The following is a 20,169-nucleotide window of genomic DNA, read 5'->3' on the forward strand; positions in this document are numbered from 1 at the left end:
TGATTTGGGGGAATCCATTTTACCTCCTTGATGATGATGATGATGATGATTTCTCTCCCACCTTTCCTCCCTGATCTGTCTTTTGTTGATTCTTTTTGCCTGAAAATTTTTCAGTAGTGATTGGATAATGCAACTGCACATGTAAATCCATTCCTACTAGTAAATAGTAGAAATATTAAAATCTGGGGGAAAAAAACCCAAGCAACTCCACACACTCCTTTATTTTTCTGCAGCTCAGATGATTTGGACAACACAAGACTTTGTTTTTCCACCTGAAAATAAATACAGCACTGGACTGCACAGTCTGAGTTTTTAAATGTGAAAATTATGACCATTAAATCCGTGATTTGAGAATGTGTCAGCAGAAAGCAGCAAACGGTATGGATACATTCTGCAGGTTACTGCCTTAGGGTCAATTGAAACAAGCAGATCTATGGGGCACAGCAGAGCAAGGAGCAAGCAATTGCAGGTGCAAATATGCCTGGGGCTTGTCTAAGCACCATTAAAATAAAAAGTTTGATAGCACTAATCATTTCTGTCCCTTTGCATTTTAAACAGCCACTGGCATTGCCTCAGCGTTTTAACAGTGTGCTGGCAGAGCTGAGGGCTTGCTGGGAGAGGACATGGGAAGGGTGGCAAAAGGGAGGAAAAAAACAGAGGTGCAAACCTGCATTTCCAAGAGAAGGGTCCAAATGAATACCCAGAGGCCAAAACCAGAACAATTACAATCCTCTGAGTTTGTACCAGTAACAAATACCTGGCTCCCAGCACTTTCAATTCTTGTGAATGAAATTTTGAGAGGCTGCTGTGCCTTCCTGGGCTGAAAGGTTCAGCAACACATCTGAGAAGCCATGAAGTATCTTAGAGGGCTCTGAGAGAGGATCAAGGTTGTTCAGCACTGGATTTTTCCCTTCTCCCCAGCAGCCTGCCCCTCATTTCTGTCTCATGTGGCCACAAAGGCCAAAAATCACAACAGTGGCCAGGTATTTGTACCTGGGAGCCCCATCCCTTCTGCAGAGCTTCCTTCATCACCTCCACTGATGCCTGAAGTCTGTCCATGGTCTCCTGGTGGTAAAGGAGTGAGGGATAAAGGCAGAGGATTTTCCTACAGACAGAAAGAATCTGCTACAGCAAAGTCTGCCACAGTTTGGTTTTTGAAGTCCTTATTTTAACTGACTTGCTTGTTCAAAGGGTAGGATGCTCTAAGACTAGTAAAAGTCAAATTTCTCATTTTTATGTTGATTGTGCTTCATTTTTGAATGGGAGTTCTTGCTGGGTTCCCTTGCTGCTTGTAGAAATAGATTATTTTGCTAATCACAGGTGTGTGGGGATTAGTGACACCTAATGGGCTGAGGTCTTATTGGAGAGCAAGAGATGAGAATGCAGGAGAGAAACCTCCAGAAAGATCATTTTTCAGTGTCTTTAAGAGAGATCAGGGGGCATGGTAGCTTATCAGAGTCAGTTTTCAGCTCTCAAATTCTACATTCAAATTTTGGCTGAGGTGTTGAGGCAAAGTCAGTATGCCATGGCTTCCAGGTTATTCAGAGACCTTCTGTGACACTCTGGATTCTTTGACTAGTAAAGAGATTAGCCAGGGCTGTGGCAAAAAATTGATGTAAAATGGCAGAGGGCTGCCTCCTGCTACCTATTATTCTTCCCAGAGGTAAAATCTTCTCTCTGCTGCTGCCACCAGCAGCACCTCTTTTGATTTTAGTGAGAATTAATCTGATTTTTATGGGCCTTGTGTATGATCAGAGATGTGTCCAAATCAAGCCTCTGTAATGGAAAGATTTTTGTTCTCTCTGAGTTAGCTAATTAGTTGTGAACAATAACAAAGAGAGAGCAAATGTCAGAGTCCTGATTTGCCACGTTGGGGCTTGGGTGAGAATGAGGTGTGGATACGGTAGGAAAAATTGCATTTAAACTAGCTTAATTTTTTTCAGGAAGACAGAAGAAGTTGCTTTTCTGGGTGATGCTGTTGGTCATAGTTTTCTACCAGAACTAAAGAATCTCTTTGGCAAGGCAGAGCCAGTTGAAAGAGCACAGGGTAAAGATTTCCTGCACTGGTTACTCCTGTTCTCCAACAGAACCAAAACCTGTTTGTTCCCAGAGCTCTTTGGCCACAGTAGGTTGGATACAAAGGGCACACTAAAGATGTGGCATGGGCTGGATTTGGTTTGGTTTTCTTTTTGCTAGGGACTATAAGGAAGCACAGCCATAGCAGGCCTAAAGGCATCATCTTTTTAAATTACAGCTGCAACATTTTTTGTCCTTGTGAATTTAGCCTGAAATATTTGCTCTCTTTCAGGCCTTTCAGATTACATCCCATGCACTTCTGTTTTGTGTAATCAACCAATTAATAATGGCTTGAGAAGTAGGCAGACATAATTGGCATATGCTTTGCTGAAGAATAATCATGAATGTGAAAATAAATTGTAGAGATTCTAATTATTTTCCTTGCCTCATTCTTTCTCACTGTATTAGTCCTTGCAGAAACTCAGGGGAGAATATTCTGGATCAGACCAAAGTTCTTGTCTAGCCAAGTGTCTGTCTCTGTCAGGGGCTATTAAAAGGTAGTTTGGAGCTGTGATAACAAAAAGTAAAGGCAGAGCAATCTTTTTCCCAGCACTTTCCTATCAATTAGAGATTTTAGACAATTCCTAAGTTGCAATTTGTATATTTTGCTGTTCTCCTGCTTTGGTATTTCATATGCTCAGCTGGTGCTATTGAAAAATCCCACAATCACTACCCTCACATATCCTGTGAAGTAGAAAAGTGGTGTATTATCTCCACATTATGGATCTTGAACTGAGGAGCTGAAAGACTTGAAATGCCACCATCTAAAAATAGATTAGAGCTGTTACACTTCATTAGCACAATAAAAACTTTGGACCAAATTGATACCCAGCCTGCCCTTAAAAATCCAACCTCTCCATAAACTCCCTATTACAATACTACAGACGAGGCAAGGGTGACTGCAACCCTGGAATTTTATGGCACTTCTGTGGGGCTTCACTTTCCCAGTAAATGCCAGCAACATGATCATCCTGTGCCTTGTGGCTTCAGTCACACAGAGCTGCTTCCTGATGACTTTCAAGGCTCCAAGATCAGGATCTTTCAGATTTTTTAGCTGGCCATACAAGGCATGACAAAAATGATTCCCATATTTTAAGAGGACTTGGAGGGAAAAGGAGAGGAAAAGCCTGTTGCAATGTTACCAAAATAAACTGGGATGGGAGGCCAAAGCAGAAATTTTCCTTTCTGCTGCAGTCTTAGTGGTGATATTTTATCACTTATATGGTGATTGAGAGATGTAGGAACAGATGTGAGTCTGTCATTCTAAATTGAAGGCATTTTTTTGGCATTTATCAGCTTTTGCTTTATTTTTAATTAGTATGTACTCATTGTCACAAGGCTACTGCACTCCAGAAAGGCATTGTGTACAAGGAGTGCTGAAATGCTCTGCTTCAGCTTGAACAAAAAAGCAATCAAAATTCTTTTTTAGCTATTGGTACATTATTGTTGTTCACAGCTCATGTGTTTGGTTAGCAGTGGGACATCTGATCTGGATACCTGGATTTTGTACTGCAGTTGTGAATAGCTAATAAAGCTGAGTAGCATTATGTACTTAAAAGTTCTTACAATGTAACTCCAAGAGTTAGGGGGTCTATATTGGTTTTCCCTCATTCTGTTCATCCGAAATCTGGTTCCAGTACTGGCAGTGTATTGATTGGATGCCACTGACAGTAGTTTTATGTTCTTGACATAAAGAAAACTGGCCTAAACAAATGTTATATATTTTGAACAAGAAATAAAGATACTTAGAAATACTTACAGATAACATTGGAAAAAACTCTAAGTTTCCTGGAAACAGAAAAATGTTAAAAATCTGATCTTAATTTCCAGATTTGTGAATTCAGATGAAAAAAATACATATGAACTACTTTTGTCTTTGGTCTAAGAGTTTATTGATAGGGTTTTTTATGCCCATTATTTTGTATATGTGTCTCCACTCTTGGGAAGAGCATAAAGAAAAACATAGTCTAATTTTATATTGCTGTAGACTGTAGGCAGAAAGACTACTTTCCCACATTGAAGTTTAGAGATTTTTGTGAAAGGAACCAAGTTTTGTGTATGACAAACAAGCACAACCTGGATCCCAGCTGGATACAAAGGCAAATCCATAGGCTGTACTAATGGTGCTGCATCTTTCTCTTTTCCCTGCCAACTCCTTTGCTGATGTATTCCATATAAAATGGAAGTTGAATTTTATGGTATCAGATTTTCATCCTGATATCCTCATCTTGGCATCTATGAAAGATAGTGTTGGGACAGGGAAACAAATTTGTCATCTGATTATCTTCTAATTTGGATTAAAACCACCTCTAACTGGTTGGCCTTCCAGGGTGGCTCTTGTTTGTTATTTCTCAGTGGCACAGCCTATCACTTTGCTAAATGTAAATTGTTCTTGGCTAGTTTTTCCAAGTAATTTCACAACGTAGCTTGATTTTGCTTTAACATAATCTAGACATTGTTTCCCTGTAGTGGGACAATGGATTTGTGAAGAAACTATTATACAGAATTTCCTAGCAATTTTCCCCTCTCTTACAATACCTATCATATTTTGCTTAACTACAGCAATCTTCCCAGGTTCAAATGCTCTACTTAGTTGTGTTTAGGGTTTACATGAACTGTATGGATTTCATGCATTAGATGAGACCTTGCTTAGAATACTAATGTTATGTGCTTTACAATATTGCAGTGAATCCTGATTTGGTTGTGATTGCAATAAACTGGAGGTAAATGTGCAAACCTTTGCTAATTTAAGTTGATTTTACCTTTATCGTTTTGCATATTACATGATCTAGAGCCACACAAACAAAAGCTTGTTTGGACTTACCATGCTTTCCTTTTCAGAAAACAGAATTCTTTTTAATTAAAAACACTTTAAAAAAAATCAGTATGTGTAATTGCTAACACCTGCTATGTGTTACTAACAGATGTTTCTTACTTACCTAAGGGAACTGTTATAATTACACTATACGCTTATTGGAATGGCATTTAACCAAGATAGTTTAGGAACTTTAGGTGGTGACTTTGTGTTCTTTCATTCATCTTTCCTTTAAAAAATGTAAAAAAATATAGCTGAACAACCAGGCCTGCAGCTCATATTCACCAAACTCCCAGCTCAGTTCAGCACAATGGAACTCTGGATGTTCAGCCTCTCCTTGGTAACCCTGAGCATCAAAGAGGAGCTTGGATTTGTTGCTCCAAGCTTTGCCCTGGAGCCTGTCTTTGCAATGCCCGGGGTGGGATGGATACAAGCCATGCTAACAGTGGGGTTTGAGGAAGGCAGACTGACTGACTGACCTGAGCAGCCCACCCAGTCTCTCGGATTCTGTGCTCTTTGCTGTGAAATGCTGGCACTGTGGCCTCTTCTCCATAATCATTAAGGTTGGAAAAGACCTCTGAGCTCATTGAGTCAAACCATTAACTCAGCACTGCCCAGCCCACCTCTGAGCCACATCCCAAACACCAAATCCACAAATACCTCCAGGGATGGTGGACAGCTCCTTCCAGTGCATGACAACCCATTTTTTGGTGAAAGAATGTTTCCAATACAAACCTCCCCTGGCCCACCTCTAGGCCATTTCCTCTTGTCCCTTGGGAGAAGAGACCGACATACACGGAGGATGGAGGCCCAAATCATGAGTGTTTTCCCAGGGCTTTGAGGTTTTTGGGCTGGATTGGAGGTCAGCAGGGCTAGCTCTGGGTGTTGTCCTGTCGCCAGGGCCCTGCAGTGAAGGCTTTGAGGGGCAGGGAGAGAAACCTGCCCCCATGGCTGATGCAGAGCTCGGCATTCCTGCACCGTCCCACTCGGCTGCTGAGCAAGACACGCCGTGTTCTCCCTCTGCATCTTCATTTATGAAACTAATCACACAATTACCTGCAGGCATGTGTTAAATATGACACTGGTCTCTGCAAAATAATGGGCCAATTGCAAACAATGAATAAAGAGAGGCAGCTCCATTTATAACTGCTGTTTCAACAGAGCTGTGTTGTAATCAAAGTGATCTGAGGGTGACTCATTAATTAATTGATGTTCTTTTTTATTATGTGCTATTGAGTTAATGAGTAATTTGTGCTAGATAACTCTCTGAACACACTGATTACGTGAGATATTTTCTGGGGCTTTCATATCAATGACATGCTGAATAGGTGGAAGATGGTATTTGCTTATGTATACTCATTATTAGCAGGTTCAGGATGAATATAAATCAGCAGAAGGGCATTTTAAAAGGTATTAGATACATGCAGCTCTTACTTTAATGCTTTAAACAGATACTCTTCAGCTTTTAATGCCTTAAATAGTATTAAAATCACTTCCTTTATAATACTTCCATCAGCCACAATTGGCAGCTTTTAGAAAGGTGCCTACACAAAGGATTTTTACTGGGAGCATGTTTGTGCTAATGGCCTATTACCTTGCACATATTGTATTTTGGTTTCCTTTTGCAAGGTACTGAGAAGTAAACAGGTTTGGACTGCATCATTGGCCTGAAGTAGGAGGAATGTGTTAAGTGAATATGTAATTGGCTTTTTTAAAATCTAAAGTGGTATTTAAAGGAATAAAAACACTGTTCTTATATACAGTACACACTTTGCTTTGTATAGTTTGACTTGTTAAAGCTTTTGCTTTATTGAAACCACAACATCTCCAATGCCATAGGAGTTTTTTATTCATTGAACAACAAATGGCTAAATTGATAATTTAGTCTGACAACAGCAGCACAGTGGAAGCTTTCAGAAAAATCAGCTAAATGTATAAAATTATACCCAGCAATCACTACAGACCTTCATTTTTGACAAGATTTGTTCTAGGTACAGATGACTGTAAACTACCTACTGCTGAGAAAATTATAAGAAGCTGCTGCATATTACGTTGAAAAAAGCCTTTAAAGTACTTTAAAATCTATACAGTCGAAACCTTGCCACAGTCCCTGTTTGTTTCTTTTTCCCAGTCTCCCTTCTCACTGACCGCTTTTCAATTTATCTTCCCCAAGTCATTTTATGTGTAGGCAATTAGGAACATTTGAGGGATTGCTGGATGATTTTCCTTTATTTACATTATGTGAGCAAAAATTTGAACATTTTGGGAAGATAGGAAAACATGAAAGTGTGCTTTAAAAAAACCACCAAACAACCCAGAAGATAGAAAACCACAATCATGAAATAGATCAACTTTTAGCACTGGTCACTGTTTCTGCCAAATCCAGGCTGTCTTGATCCATCACCAGTGGTGGCAGATAACACACACAGCAGGTTACAGTTGTCAGAGGAGCTTTTTACATTTGAAAAATCAAGGCTTGATAATTTTTAGTTTGCCACTCAAAAGCAGACATCCAAGTAGATTGTAGTAGATTTAAAAAAAAAATATTTATATTATTATTTTTGTCTGGCTAAACTTCATGATGTGTGCAGATGAAGATGGGAGGCACAAGTGGAAGCATTCCTGCCTGGCAAATGCACTGAATAAGGGTCACTGTCAGAGTGGTTTGCTGGATGCAGACAGCAAGATGACACACACAGTGATGGAGAAGGAGAACCAAGGCAGATAACAAAAAGCAACCCAAAGGAATGGTCTAGACCTCGGTCAAAATGATCACTAAAGTGGCCTGGCAGATAATCTCTCTCCAGTATTGACTTATGATGATATACTTTATTGGAGTTGTAAATGTTTCCATTAAATATTTCAACTCTCAGCCATTATTTTAACAGCCAGGCAAGAAGGAAGTTTGAAATACAGGAAAATGTGTAATTGATCTTTGCCCTACGTCAAATCTAAATTTATTCTGTATCCTCTACATACAAATGTGTATGTGAATAAGATAGATGAGCATAAAGTGCTCAAAGCAATGCCATACCATTGTGCACTGCAAACATATCCATATTTCTTTATCCTTGCATCAATTAAAATTGATAGAATGGTGAGACTATTTTTTTTCCCCTCCCTAGTAGGACCACCTTCCTCTTCCACATTTTGAGCCTAGGTCACAAAATGCACATATGAGCAATGTAGCATGTAGTAATGAGCCACTCTTTTCCCATTTCCCTCTCTTTGTTTGCTCCATAAAGAGCTGAGCAGTGCCACTTTGTGGGACTGAGAGATTCCTGGAGCATTTAGAGCACTATTAATGTTTAGGTGCCATCATCCCCAGCCAAGCCTTCCTCAGGCTGAGCTGGTGTTGGTGCTTTCCTGCCTCAGATCTGTGGTTAGCTCCTGGGAATGCTCTGCTCCTCCCAGGCTGTCCCAACCCTGCTTGTAACATTCACATGGCTCTTGGTTTTCTGAAGAGCCAAAAATGCTTTACAAAAGCACTGTATCCATTAGCCCCATTGGACAGACAGGTACAACTGAGGCACAGAGAAGCTGAGTGACTTGCCCAAGCTCACAGGGAGTCAAAGACAGAGTCAAGGCCCTTTCTGTCTTATTTCTGAGCCAGGGATTTCTATCCGTTCTGCAGCCTAATACTGGAAAGCAGAAGAGCGATCTTCCCGATTTCTAATGGAAAGACCCGAGAGGGGCTGGAGGAGAAAATTGAAATTGGGCTCAAAACAAGATAATATGATCCTTCCCTTTATGTCCATGCTGACCTTCATGGAAAGGACAGCTTGTTTATTGCACTGAAGTAGGTCTGTAAGAGCCTAATAGTACCTCTGACACCAACTGCTTCGTTATCCCAAAGACATTAAGGGACTGGGGAAGGGAGTGCAAGAGACACTTGTGCTCAAGGTTAGGAAGGAAGATAGTCCACAAAAGAGGGCTAAATTTAATTTGAAAAACTATGTGGAGCTATTTCTTCTAATTAACAAGAACAGCCTGAGGAGTTGTTGCATTTCTTTCTGGTCCTGTATGAGTCAGAGTCAAGTTTTGTGAGCCATGCTTATTTTCAAAAGGGTTCACAGCCAGAAAAAAAAAAACCACACCGTAACAACAGTCATTAAAACTAAATATCTATTTCTAAGTCAAGCCACTGTGCAGTGTGCTCTTACCATACACTTAAGGAATTTCCCCACTGCATTACAAAGTTTCTTTGACCATCCCCAGCAAAAACATGCTGAAACTGCAACAGGACAGGAAGAGCAGGGAAGGACAGCAGTCAGCTTGAGCAGAGTCATGGGTTCATACTCGAAATAAAAACAAGAGCTTAGCTTCGTAACAACACAGGGTACAGTAGGTTTCTTGTTGGCTTTTTTTTTTTTTTCTCCTTCTTAATACTGTTTTGTTGTTTGTTTGTTTTTAATACAGGTTGTTTTCCCAGTGAGCTAGATTACAGTGGCAAACAGACAAGACATAAATATGCATTGAACAACTTTTTAAACATTCATCCTGCTTTCCTTTGCCAAACACCTGTAAGCTCTGTCAGGGGCGTGAGCACTTAGGGACGTCCTGCTGATGCAATAGCTTCATGGCTTTAAAAACAGAGGTCCACCTCTCCTAGAAAACGAACTGATTGCCAACAGGAGCTGTCAGCAGCGATTCCACCTCTGTCAAAAGGATTTTAATTGCCAGTATTGATGGGACAAACCTGTAGGATGTTGGCATGGACAGCAAGGTACCTGTGCAGTGGAGTGTGGTAGCTCTCGCTTGCTATTGCAAAGTTTTGTCCCATCCACATCAGCATTTAAATTACCTTCAGCGTTCACCGAGGTGGGTAATTAGCAACCAGCCACTCTCCCAGTGTCAGCTCAGGGTCGTTTCCTTAATGTAAATAGACCCTCAGAGGGGGCTGTTTACAGTGCCTTCTACTTTCACTTTTTTATTTTTTTTTTCCAGGGTTTGTTGAGGACGCAGCCCCAGAAAACATATTAGGGTTAAGCCCTGATTAAAAAAAAAATAAATTAAAAAAAAAATGAAAAGAAAAAAAGGGAATGAGAGAGAAGGAGATGAGGGAGAAAGAAACCCTTCAAATTTTAAGACTCTTTTAAAATGCATATAAAGAAAAATCTTCTCCCTTTCCTCCCCCTCCCCAAATTAATGATTTCAGAAAAATAACATATATATTTTTATATATATATGTATATATATATATATAAAATAAGATACCCAGAGGCACTGGTTTGCATTAGGGCTTAATTTCCAGCTAAATTAAAAATCAAATCCAGGCATTTGGAATGCCTAAGGGGCACAAAAGCAGCACCCAAAATCATTAACTTTTGCACCTTTTATAATATAGCTCAAACCAGTCAGATTTGCTTTTCGAAATTTTGTAGTAAAATAAAAGTGCTCTTTGAGGAAAATCCATGCAATTAAACAGCAGATGCTTAACCCCTGAAAAATAGAGGCTTATAAGAGAAGTGCTGATAGACCCTTAACCATAGCATCATTAGCAGCAGGTGCTGCTAGTTATTAGTTTTCTAAATAGTTTTAATGTAAACAGTATTCTTAAGCTCTAAGTGTAGCATAATGGTTGGGATTTGCTCTTTAATGCTTTTTACTAGAAAGATACAGCTCATTTAAAATAGCTGGTAGATACAGAAAGCATAAATATACAGTAAGTTTAGACACTGATTGTACTAAATGCAACAATACAAAGAAGCAAACAGGAACACAAATGGTAACACAATAAAACTGTATTACATTTGTGCTTCAAATATTACAATACATTATGTACAATAGTCCAAAATAAACATCTCATGCCAAATGACACAAAAAGAAACAAAAAAACCCCAAACAAACTGAAAATCCCAAGAGCAAGCAAAAAGAATCCAGCTGTATATACAGTACCTTTTTAATTAACATTCAACTCTGAACTGGAGCAATTTTCACTACATACAGATGCAGTCCGCCTTTTATTTCACGCAACCATTCTGTCTCCCTATATCTATGCTATTCAGTAGGTTCCTGTGTCATTTCTTATATACATGTTGAGCAAAAAAGATAAAAGAACATAGTGCTTTTTATTCTTAATGATGCGGCATCCGATCAGCGAACCTGGGGTGCATAACCTTCTTTCATTAAACCCTCCTCATAGTCTGTCTGGCACAGAATCATGTTGTTCTTCAGGAAAAATTTGTCTCCAACGCAAAATCTGAAATTAAAATAATAAAGAGAAAAGAAAAAGAGAGTTTGAGGGTAAATGATGGGACACGGTTTTACAGGTGAGGGTTGTAGAGCAAGCGTTGGCTGGACAGCACCCAGGTGTGCACGTGGGAAAGCCCAGCAGAGGAATTGCCCTGGTGCCACAATTAATCCTGCTCAGCAGAGGAATTGCCCTGGTGTCACAATTAATCCTGTGCTTTCAACAAAATCTACTGCATTCAGGCACTTTTGCTTCCCCAGCCAAAGACCTCATTCAAAGCCCACCGTGGGCTGTGGGAGTCCTGGATCAGGTCACTGGCACACAGCTAAAAACACAATAAATATCCCAGGCTGCTGAGCTGAGTGAAAAGTAAACATCCTGCAAACCAGAAGGAAGACAAAGTATAGCAAAGCATGCAGTGGAAAGCTTGTTTGACATATCTTGTATTTGTCTTGTGTCCTAGAAAGAATTTCTTATTATGTTCTAGTTGGATATTTCACTAGATTCCATTTAAGATGGTGATTCTGAGAACTGCTTTAGCACACACACAGCTTCTGTAAAGTACATGTAAACCAGAGACACACAGGAATGGAGGAAAAAAAACCCTTTTTCCTTTTTTTTCCTGTAGGAGTTGATTATAAATTTAGTTACTCAGCTAACTACTCTCTCTCTTGTGGTATCAGTGCACCTACCTTGTTACAGTATTACATGCATCAGAATTATCTGATTGCTGCAAAACACCACTGAGAGATTTCATTTTATTCTCTCTGATGAGCAGGACAATCACGTAATGCTCCTGGCTGGCTGACTTCAAACTTCGAGAAAAGAAGGATTTCCCAGCTAAAAATATATGTTTGAATTTAAGAGGGCTCTTCCCTGACACACCCTGCAGTCCTTCTTCCCCTTGACAAAGCCACTCTTCTGGAAGATGCTTAGGGAGAAGTGAATGGGGCCAATGCAGAAAAAAAGTTTCCCTAGTGACTGCCTTGGCAGGGTTACATGGCTTTGTTTGTAGTGAACTCTCCAGCTATGAAATATATTGGGAGGCACTGCTTGCCTTATTCCAATTAAAATGAAAGAAAGTAACCTAAATGAACCCCCTAACACTGATGTGAATAAATGAAACCAGCTAATTATGGATCTCAGTACATGAAGTATTGTTTAATGTGTAAGGGATTGTAATGTCCTTTTTTTATATAATTTCCAAATGGTGACATCTTGGACACAATTAGGGTCAGATATAAATGCTCGTGTTGCTTACGGTAGATTTAACAGCAGAGTAGCTATGGGAATAGCTGGATATGTATTTAATTGTAACAATTTAACCTTCAAATAGTGGTGCCTGCTGGAGTTGACCCAGTAAAACTCCATAAATGACACAGGTTGACCCACGTGACCCCTGATAGTGGTCTGTCTTTATCAGATAGTCAATTTCTAATGATGTTCAAGCAGAAATCTTGGTGAATTGTTACAGATTAAATTGTGTATGGAAAGCAGTCCTTTAATGTTTTGTGAAGTTGGAGGTTTAAATGAGTAGCAGTTGGACTGATTTACATTTGTGAAGATTGGAATGCTAGACAAACAGTGAACCCATTTATTTTCCAACTGGGTAGCTTTGGAAATTTATCCTTATGCTAGCTAAATAGATAGAGGGAAAATAGTGTAATAAAAAAGTGGATTGAAAAGAATTAGCTCTGCTCTTAAAGGAAAATTGGTTTGTTTATTTGTGGACTTTTTTTTTTTTTTCTGTGGGATTACTGCCTGCTGCTGCTGATGATTGAAAATAAAGATTATGGGAGGATCCCAAAATCTTTAAGTTATTTATGGTTAACACTCTTACAGAATGTAGAGGTTCCTATTATTTTTCCCACCCCAAATCTGGTATACTAGGCTACTAACCACACAAAATGATTTTGAGTAGCTATGTTGAAGTGCAGAATTCATACATAAAAGTTGTTCTTTGCTGTTTTCTCCTAGTTTCCATCTTTTGTATTTTTGTCCATTGACAGCAATGTTGAGAAAAATTCTTTTGTGCACCTTACAAGATTAGGTAAAGGAGTCTTAACTAGTGCCAACATGTAACATTTGTTTTTCCCAGAGAAGTCGCATTTAAAATCAACAAAAGACAAAGAAAATCCACCAGTGCATCAGGGGGAGACAAAACCACCTCTGCACCCAGCAGAAAACACTGAACTGAGAATGTTGCTCAGCTGTGTGTATTTCTTTTGTTCCAGGGTAAGACGGACTGCAGCAAAGTAATTTTTTTAAAGCATTTAGTAAGTGAAAAATCCGCTGCTGAAGTGCAGTTTGCTTCCACGGCAATACTTAACACGTGTGGCTTCCTGCAACACTGTTTGCATCAAAGCCCTGGCTGAAGGATTTTGTTTCCCAGCCCTCAGAGAAGCGACACAGTTTGAATTAAACTGCAGGGGCTCCACGGGAGTGTGCCAGGATGCCTTTCCCAATAAAAAGTGTCGATGCCTTTTGCTTTGGCAATGTTAAGAGGAGCCAGAAGTGCTCTACCTGTGTGTGTGTGTGTGTAATGTGACAGCTTTATGCACGAGTGGCTGCAAACACACACAGTTCCACAGATCCCCTGTGCTCCAGGTGTGCAGCTGTCCTGGGGAGACGTCGCTGTGTTCGAGGGTCCCCAGGACGAGGGAAGAGATGAGAGTCTTGACTCCATGTTTCAGAAGGCTGATTTATTATTTTATGGTATTATATTATATTAAAATGCTATACTAAAGCTATACCAAAAAGAGTAGAGAAAGGAGTATCTCAGAAGGCTAGGAAAGGAATGAATAATAAAAACCCACGATTACTCAGAGGCTTGACACAGCTGGACCATGCTTGGTCATCAAATAAAAACAATTCACATGGACCAATCAAAGATGCACCTCTTGGTAAACCATCTCCAGACCACATTCCACAGCCATCAGATAGTCATTGTTTATATTTCTTTTCTGAGGCTTCTCGGCTCCTCAGGAGAAAATCCTGGCAAAGGAATTTTCAGAAAATATGACAGGGAGAGGCTGCCAGTGGCCTGTCTGTCTGATAACCTGTGGGCTGGGGTCTGCCTGCATGGGAAGATATCCTCTGGATGGTCCCCTGTGCCTTGGGGGAAACCTGTTGCTGGTGATGCTTTGGGTTCAAATTCTGCAGCTGTTTTCATATTGTGCAAGATCAGTGACAAGCACATTTGGCTTGTGTGGACCCCCGGGTGTTAAATGTGTGAATTGTGCACTCATTAGGTGACAAAGAGGTAAGCAGCAGGTGAAAAACCTATAATCCTGACATGCTGGCTCCCAGGTACAATGGGATAGGGCAAGCAAGGAGATGAAGTATGAGGAATTCTGGCCGTTCACACTTTCAACCATATTTGACTGTCAAAACCAGATTTAGACTCTCCTGAAGTGAAAGAGCTGTAACCACTTCCGATTGGGTTTGCACACTGCAAAATTTAAACCTGACTCAGCTTTAAAATGGGAGGGTAAGTTGAAGCCTAGCCTCCCACTAAGGTTGAGGGTTTTTTTATGGAATTGGCACACGATGTAAATCAGGGCACAATTTGGGCATACACATTAAATGGAGTCGAGGAACATGTTAAGATGCCATTGTGCCAGGAGTATATAATTAGGCAAGATTATTACTCTTCTAGCAGGCAGATGGTAGTCTTCAGCCTTCCCTAAAACCCTCACCCAATTTTTTTTTAATAGACATGCAAGATGAAGAGGAAAGAATATACAATAGGCTGCATTAACATGCCAGATTGGACTGAGCACCATAAATTGATAATAGTGCTTTTGACACGACTGTGACATTAGTAGAATGACCATTATAATTAACCTACATCCTCGAACCCCTGTCATATTTTACACTGGCAAAAAGAAGGCCATTTATATTACAAAATGACCTCTGTTATCACCTTGTTTGGAAGGGAAGGTGTGCCTAGACTAATCACAAGAAGAATAAAACTTCTATTTTGAGAAGTAGCTCTTTCATTGTTCAGAACAGATATTTAAGGAGATCTCACTGCTGTCTGTCATCTTTTCTGATGCACAGGACATGTGTCAAGGTACTGAAGACTACTTAAGAAAGCAAGAGAAATATTGCTGTGAATGAAGATGGCTTTGTGTGTGCCTCCTCTTGTAATGCCAGATTTTGTGGCTGTAGAAAGAAACAAAATCTGGAAGCATTTAGTTGATTTCCTGAGGATTAAGACAATTCAGATTTACCACACGCACACCCTTCCCCTCTGCTTTTTGCAATCAGTGAGCAACTTGGGCTCTGCTCTTCTCCTTTCCTCTCTTTTTAAATGCTGAGCTTCCAGCAGAACTCACATTAACGTTCATCTGTGTGCACCACTGAGAGAGCAAAACCACTCTTTTACACCACAGTTCATCAGTCCACACCTGTGGCTCCTTAATTCTGGGGCTCTGTCAAAATGTCCATTTCAAAGGCTGCAAAGTGGGAGCTGTGCCTGAGTTTGTACATTTTCACCAGTGCCATGCAGAATCCCAGTTCAACTTCAAATGGCAAACCTCAACTCGGTGTGCTTTTCATGGAGTGTTTTATAAAATGTGGATATGGACAATATGTTAATTTGTATTCTAAATTTTGAGGCATACAATGAAGATAAGCAGTACTCAGACCTTCAGAATTTATAAAATGACCAGTCATGCAAAAATCTAATATTGGTGTTTGAAATAAGGATGTCCCTGGCATTGTATTGCCTCTCCCCTGCTTGACAGAGAACAAAGGCAGCATTGTGTGGGCATTTTACAGTTTATACTGGAGGTAAGTGTTTACAGCTACATCAGGACAGCAATTTCAATGAGTATGTAACCATTTCTCGTCCAGTTTCTATTAAAATAAGGGCGATTTCAGATAGAAGGGTAGAGCAGGCGATTTAAACACCTCTCAGCGATAGCAGATGGGGGTTCTAAGCCATACTCCGAGCTGACTTCAAACGGCAGAGAGAAAATATCACAGGAGTAGGGAGCAAGGCGCTAAAGACGCCGGCAGAGTGAGAGGAAGGACACACAAACTCGGGGAAGTGGGAAAGCCGAAGGCAGGCTGACATCATCTCCGCAGTCAAAAGTGTCAAAAGTGTCAAAGGCACAGCTGAGCCCACTTGCGAGATTTTCCACTCCATTTTGTTAGGCACACACATGCAGCCTGACAAAGTGTGAAAGGCAGTGTCTGTTTACAAGCTGATTATTTTTTTTTTTTCCCAGTGGTTTCCTTCCTCCCCCCACCTTTAAATTTTCAGCAGAAATGAGGTGTATTGAGGTTACTGTCAACGTGGGGTGAAGGGCTTCTGAGGAGAAGTTAAATATGTTTACGAAGAAGAAAGGGGAACACTCACACCATTAAGCTGACTGTCACTAAGCTCTGCAGGTACTTAGGCGATGGAAAAACTTCAAATTAGGAGTAAGCTGGACAGAGACATGAGAGATAAGAGGATGCTAAAACCTTTAGGCTAGGAGCAGAGCTTAATATTCACAAAATTGCTACAGCTTTAAGCATCAAGAAAAACGTGGGGGAAATATCTCAGAAACTGTCTGGCCAGAGCAATTAGATCCTGGAACTGAATAGCTTTATGAAGGGGAAAATAGGAGACAGTGCCTGTTTGACACCAGGGGACCAGGCTTAGTGGCTCGGGAGCTCTCTCAGGACTGTGTCCACAGTCTGTCTTCCTGGAGTACAGCATGTGAGACAATGCCTTTTTCTCCTCACTCTGAAAAAGTCACATTCAGGAGGCCAATAAAGGGACTGGCATGTTGTGTTATTTCAGGGCTGGAGTTCATGGCCTGAACAAAAGTCCCCTCGAGTGAAGGGAGCCTAATTACCATCCACAGCGAGACTTGCGCTGGAATGGTGAGTTGGAGATACTCAGAAATAATAAAGCAAACAGTGAAGTTGCCCACAAAAGCAGAAAAATCACTGAATCATCACACAGAGCACTAGGCAAAAAGGGGCAGGCATCTCTCTGGGCCAGGATCAACCCTTTGAAAGGGACCAAAGGATGGGCTGCCCCAAGGAGCAGTGAGATGTGTGCTAATATAAATATTACCTAGCTTGAAAAGAAGAAGGAGATGGAAGGAGCAAGGGCCCAGAACATCATAAAAAAGTAGTGTTGGCAAAGTAGTGCAATCTGAAGAAACAACTCTGTATTCTCATGAACATTGCATGCATTCTGTTAGGAAAAAACCTGAATGGTAGATGGCAACAGAAAATGAAATGTGGAATCAAAGAGAGAGTACTACATACTTTGCAAAACTACTGCAGAGAAGGACCCAAAGGTTTTAAAATGTATTGGGGGAAGAAAACGTGAAATTGGGGAATAAGGCTAAAAAAGTTTTGCAATAACTGGTGAGCTTTGACACACCTGTTGGTGATTTTTGGATATATTTGATCTGTTTGTGAAAAAAAAAAAAAGTTCTCTTCAGTAAATAAATTACATATTGGTGGAATTAGTGGCTGGAGTGAAAGGAAAAAGCAAATCTAAAACCCCTCAATAACATTACTTTGTATACAAAAGGACAGCAGAAACTTAGACAAGTTAAACTGAAGTCTTATAAACACATCCTTACTCAGAATCTGATATGTGATTTTGATTAGCTTGAGCAGAGGAAGAGAAAATGATCCTAAAGAACAACAGAAATTATTAATGAAATGATGAGTGTCAAGATTTTTGTGTTTAAAAGAGAACAGAAAAAGGTTTCAATAGTAGGTCTGAAAACCCCTAAGCTGCTGATGGGCCAGGTGTCTAACAATGTGGAGATTTATTGTTATTCAGCTAACAAAAAACAAAAGATTTGAAGCTGTTAATGAGGGAATGTAGTCAGTGGGATGCTTTGCCGTAGGAATCATAGAAGAGCTATGTTGGAGCACCTATGAAATAGGATTTTTTTATAAAAAACAACAAAATTAATTCTTCAGAGGGCCACATTGTGAGGAAGAAAGGAACCCTACAAGCAGTATACTTTATTAGGCTCCATGAGAGCTATTGCAATGGAATCAGGATTAGGGTCACTTTTGAGAATTTATGAAATTCTTTGAAACTCCTGGAACCACTCCCTGTTTTCACTAGATGAACTAGACTGCATTTCAGGTAAATCCATTCTTTTGTTCTCAGTTTAAGACACCTGTAAGACTATTTCAGCAACCCTTTGCCCAAAATACATGCAAAGTTAAAATCAAATAAAAGATTAGATTGAAGGCTCAGGAATAAAAAGGCTGAGAATTATTAAATAACCCAGTTAAGCTCCATATCAGAAGCATCTAACAGCACTTTTCCAGGGGGGATCAGCAGCCCCAGGGAACACCACAATGTGTGTTAGCTGCCAAGTGAAATTGCACATTAGTTTGCAGTTGTAATGGTAAAAGAGGAATATTAAAAATATTCATAACAGCTGTGGGTGGGGTTTTTTTGGGGTGGCTTTTTTTTTTTTTTTTGTGGTGGGAGTTGGAGGGAATAAAAAGAAAGTTCTCTTCCCCAGATCCAAGAGTGCTAACTATGATGAAAATCTTTTGCACTCCGGCTAACAAACATTGTCTGCTTTGCTTGACTGATGAAGATTAGCTGACTTCTTACATTAAAGAAGTTTGTCTTGTATGGGCTGAAGTGACAAGACAATAACTAAGTGCTAATTGTGCATAACCAACACTAAAGATATGCAGCCCCATTATGGCATGTAATAAATGAAGCGAACAACAGAAATATATTAGGGGCTTTAATAATGATACCAGAAGTGTGGTTTGGAAAAAAACAGGATGTGAAGGGTTTAGGAAACAATCCAGGACACTCTGTGTGTGTCTCTTAAATGGGTACTGTGGGAGCCTCTGCCTGCCTTGCTTGGCTTCTCAGTTCTGTGGCAAGACAAAATTGATATAGGACTTTAAATAGCATTAGAACCTATAATTACTTTGCATTATTATATAGTTTAAGCAGTGGTTATTACTTGCCTGGTATTTTAATTTCCCATGCAACATGATGAAAAAGGTCAATTTGGCTTTTTTTAAAGAGCATAATTGTAGTGTGCTACACTTATTAGCAGCTGTACATTTTATGGTTCTTTAGGGATGTTTGATTTTTAAATGACTACAGTGTTAAAAAATAATACACTGTAGCACAAGGTGAGTTAGGAAAGCTTATTTAGAGCTGTGTCTAGCTTTGTCATGTTGGACTATCATCTTCCTAATTTTTCATTGCTTCCCTAAAAATGTATATCTTGCGTTTCTTCCCTACTGAAGAAATGAAAAAAACGTATGAATGCTATAAACTGCTAAATAGGATCATGCAATAACTGAAAACTAACTGAAAATAATAGGGACATTAAGGGGTGGACATAATTGGCTCTCTCACTTCCTAGACCTCACGGAGGTCCATGGCAAAGCTGCTGGCAGCTCAGGTGGAGTCAGAAATGGAGATTCCTGGTGAAATCTCCAGCTACGCTCCGAGTATAGCTGGTACAAACTTGGCTCTATTCACCTCTGAGAAAATCAGATGTTACAATTTTACCATTTTTGACATTCGCTCTCCAACTGTGCCATATGGGTGATGCTTCAGAACAGGGTGTCAGGTTTGGATCCTTGGGATTTTTATAACCTACGGTTTGCATATGGAAATAAAAATAGGACTGTAAGAGGTCCAATGCTGCTACAGAGGAAATGGTGGGAACAACATCTTTTAAATTTAAATGATTACAGTTCTGGTAACAGGAAGCAACAATGTGTACTTTAAAAGAAATACATGTGATAAAAATGAAGAATTAAAGTGAAATTAATGCAATAATGACAAATGGTACTGTTATGCTCTTCTGCAGAAAAGGATCTCAAAGACCTTTATAAATATTAATTAATTAAACCTGACAGACAGCCTTTTGTAGGAGAGGAAGTAACATTATTCTTTTTTATTGGTGCGGGACTTGAGGCACAAAAAGTTTTCTGGCCAAGGTCATGAAAGATGTTCTGTATCAGTCCCAGGAACAGCATCCAGGGCTTGCTCTCCATCTTGGGGTTCTACTACTGGGAAGTGTTTCCTCTTTGGAATGTATGCCCACACCAGTGCCCAGCTAGC

The 20,169-nt window shown here is 39.9% G+C and overlaps 1 protein-coding gene across 5 annotated transcripts in view; it reads right to left on the reverse strand.

Moving 5' to 3' along the window:
* Window positions 1-6,717: 6,717 nt before the first annotated feature.
* LMO3 (LIM domain only 3) overlaps window positions 6,718-20,169 on the reverse strand; it is a 59,786-nt gene continuing 46,334 nt past the window's right edge. For all 5 annotated transcript variants that reach the window (XM_064421377.1, XM_064421376.1, XM_064421374.1 and 2 more), the window contains one exon: window positions 6,718-11,093. In XM_064421377.1, the coding sequence (XP_064277447.1) occupies window positions 10,988-11,093 (106 nt within the window). In that variant the 3' untranslated portion in view covers window positions 6,718-10,987. The remainder of the gene's footprint in view (window positions 11,094-20,169) is intronic.

The sequence above is a fragment of the Passer domesticus genome, chromosome 5 (genome assembly GCF_036417665.1).
Source record: "Passer domesticus isolate bPasDom1 chromosome 5, bPasDom1.hap1, whole genome shotgun sequence".
In the NCBI taxonomy this organism is placed as follows: domain Eukaryota; kingdom Metazoa; phylum Chordata; class Aves; order Passeriformes; family Passeridae; genus Passer; species Passer domesticus.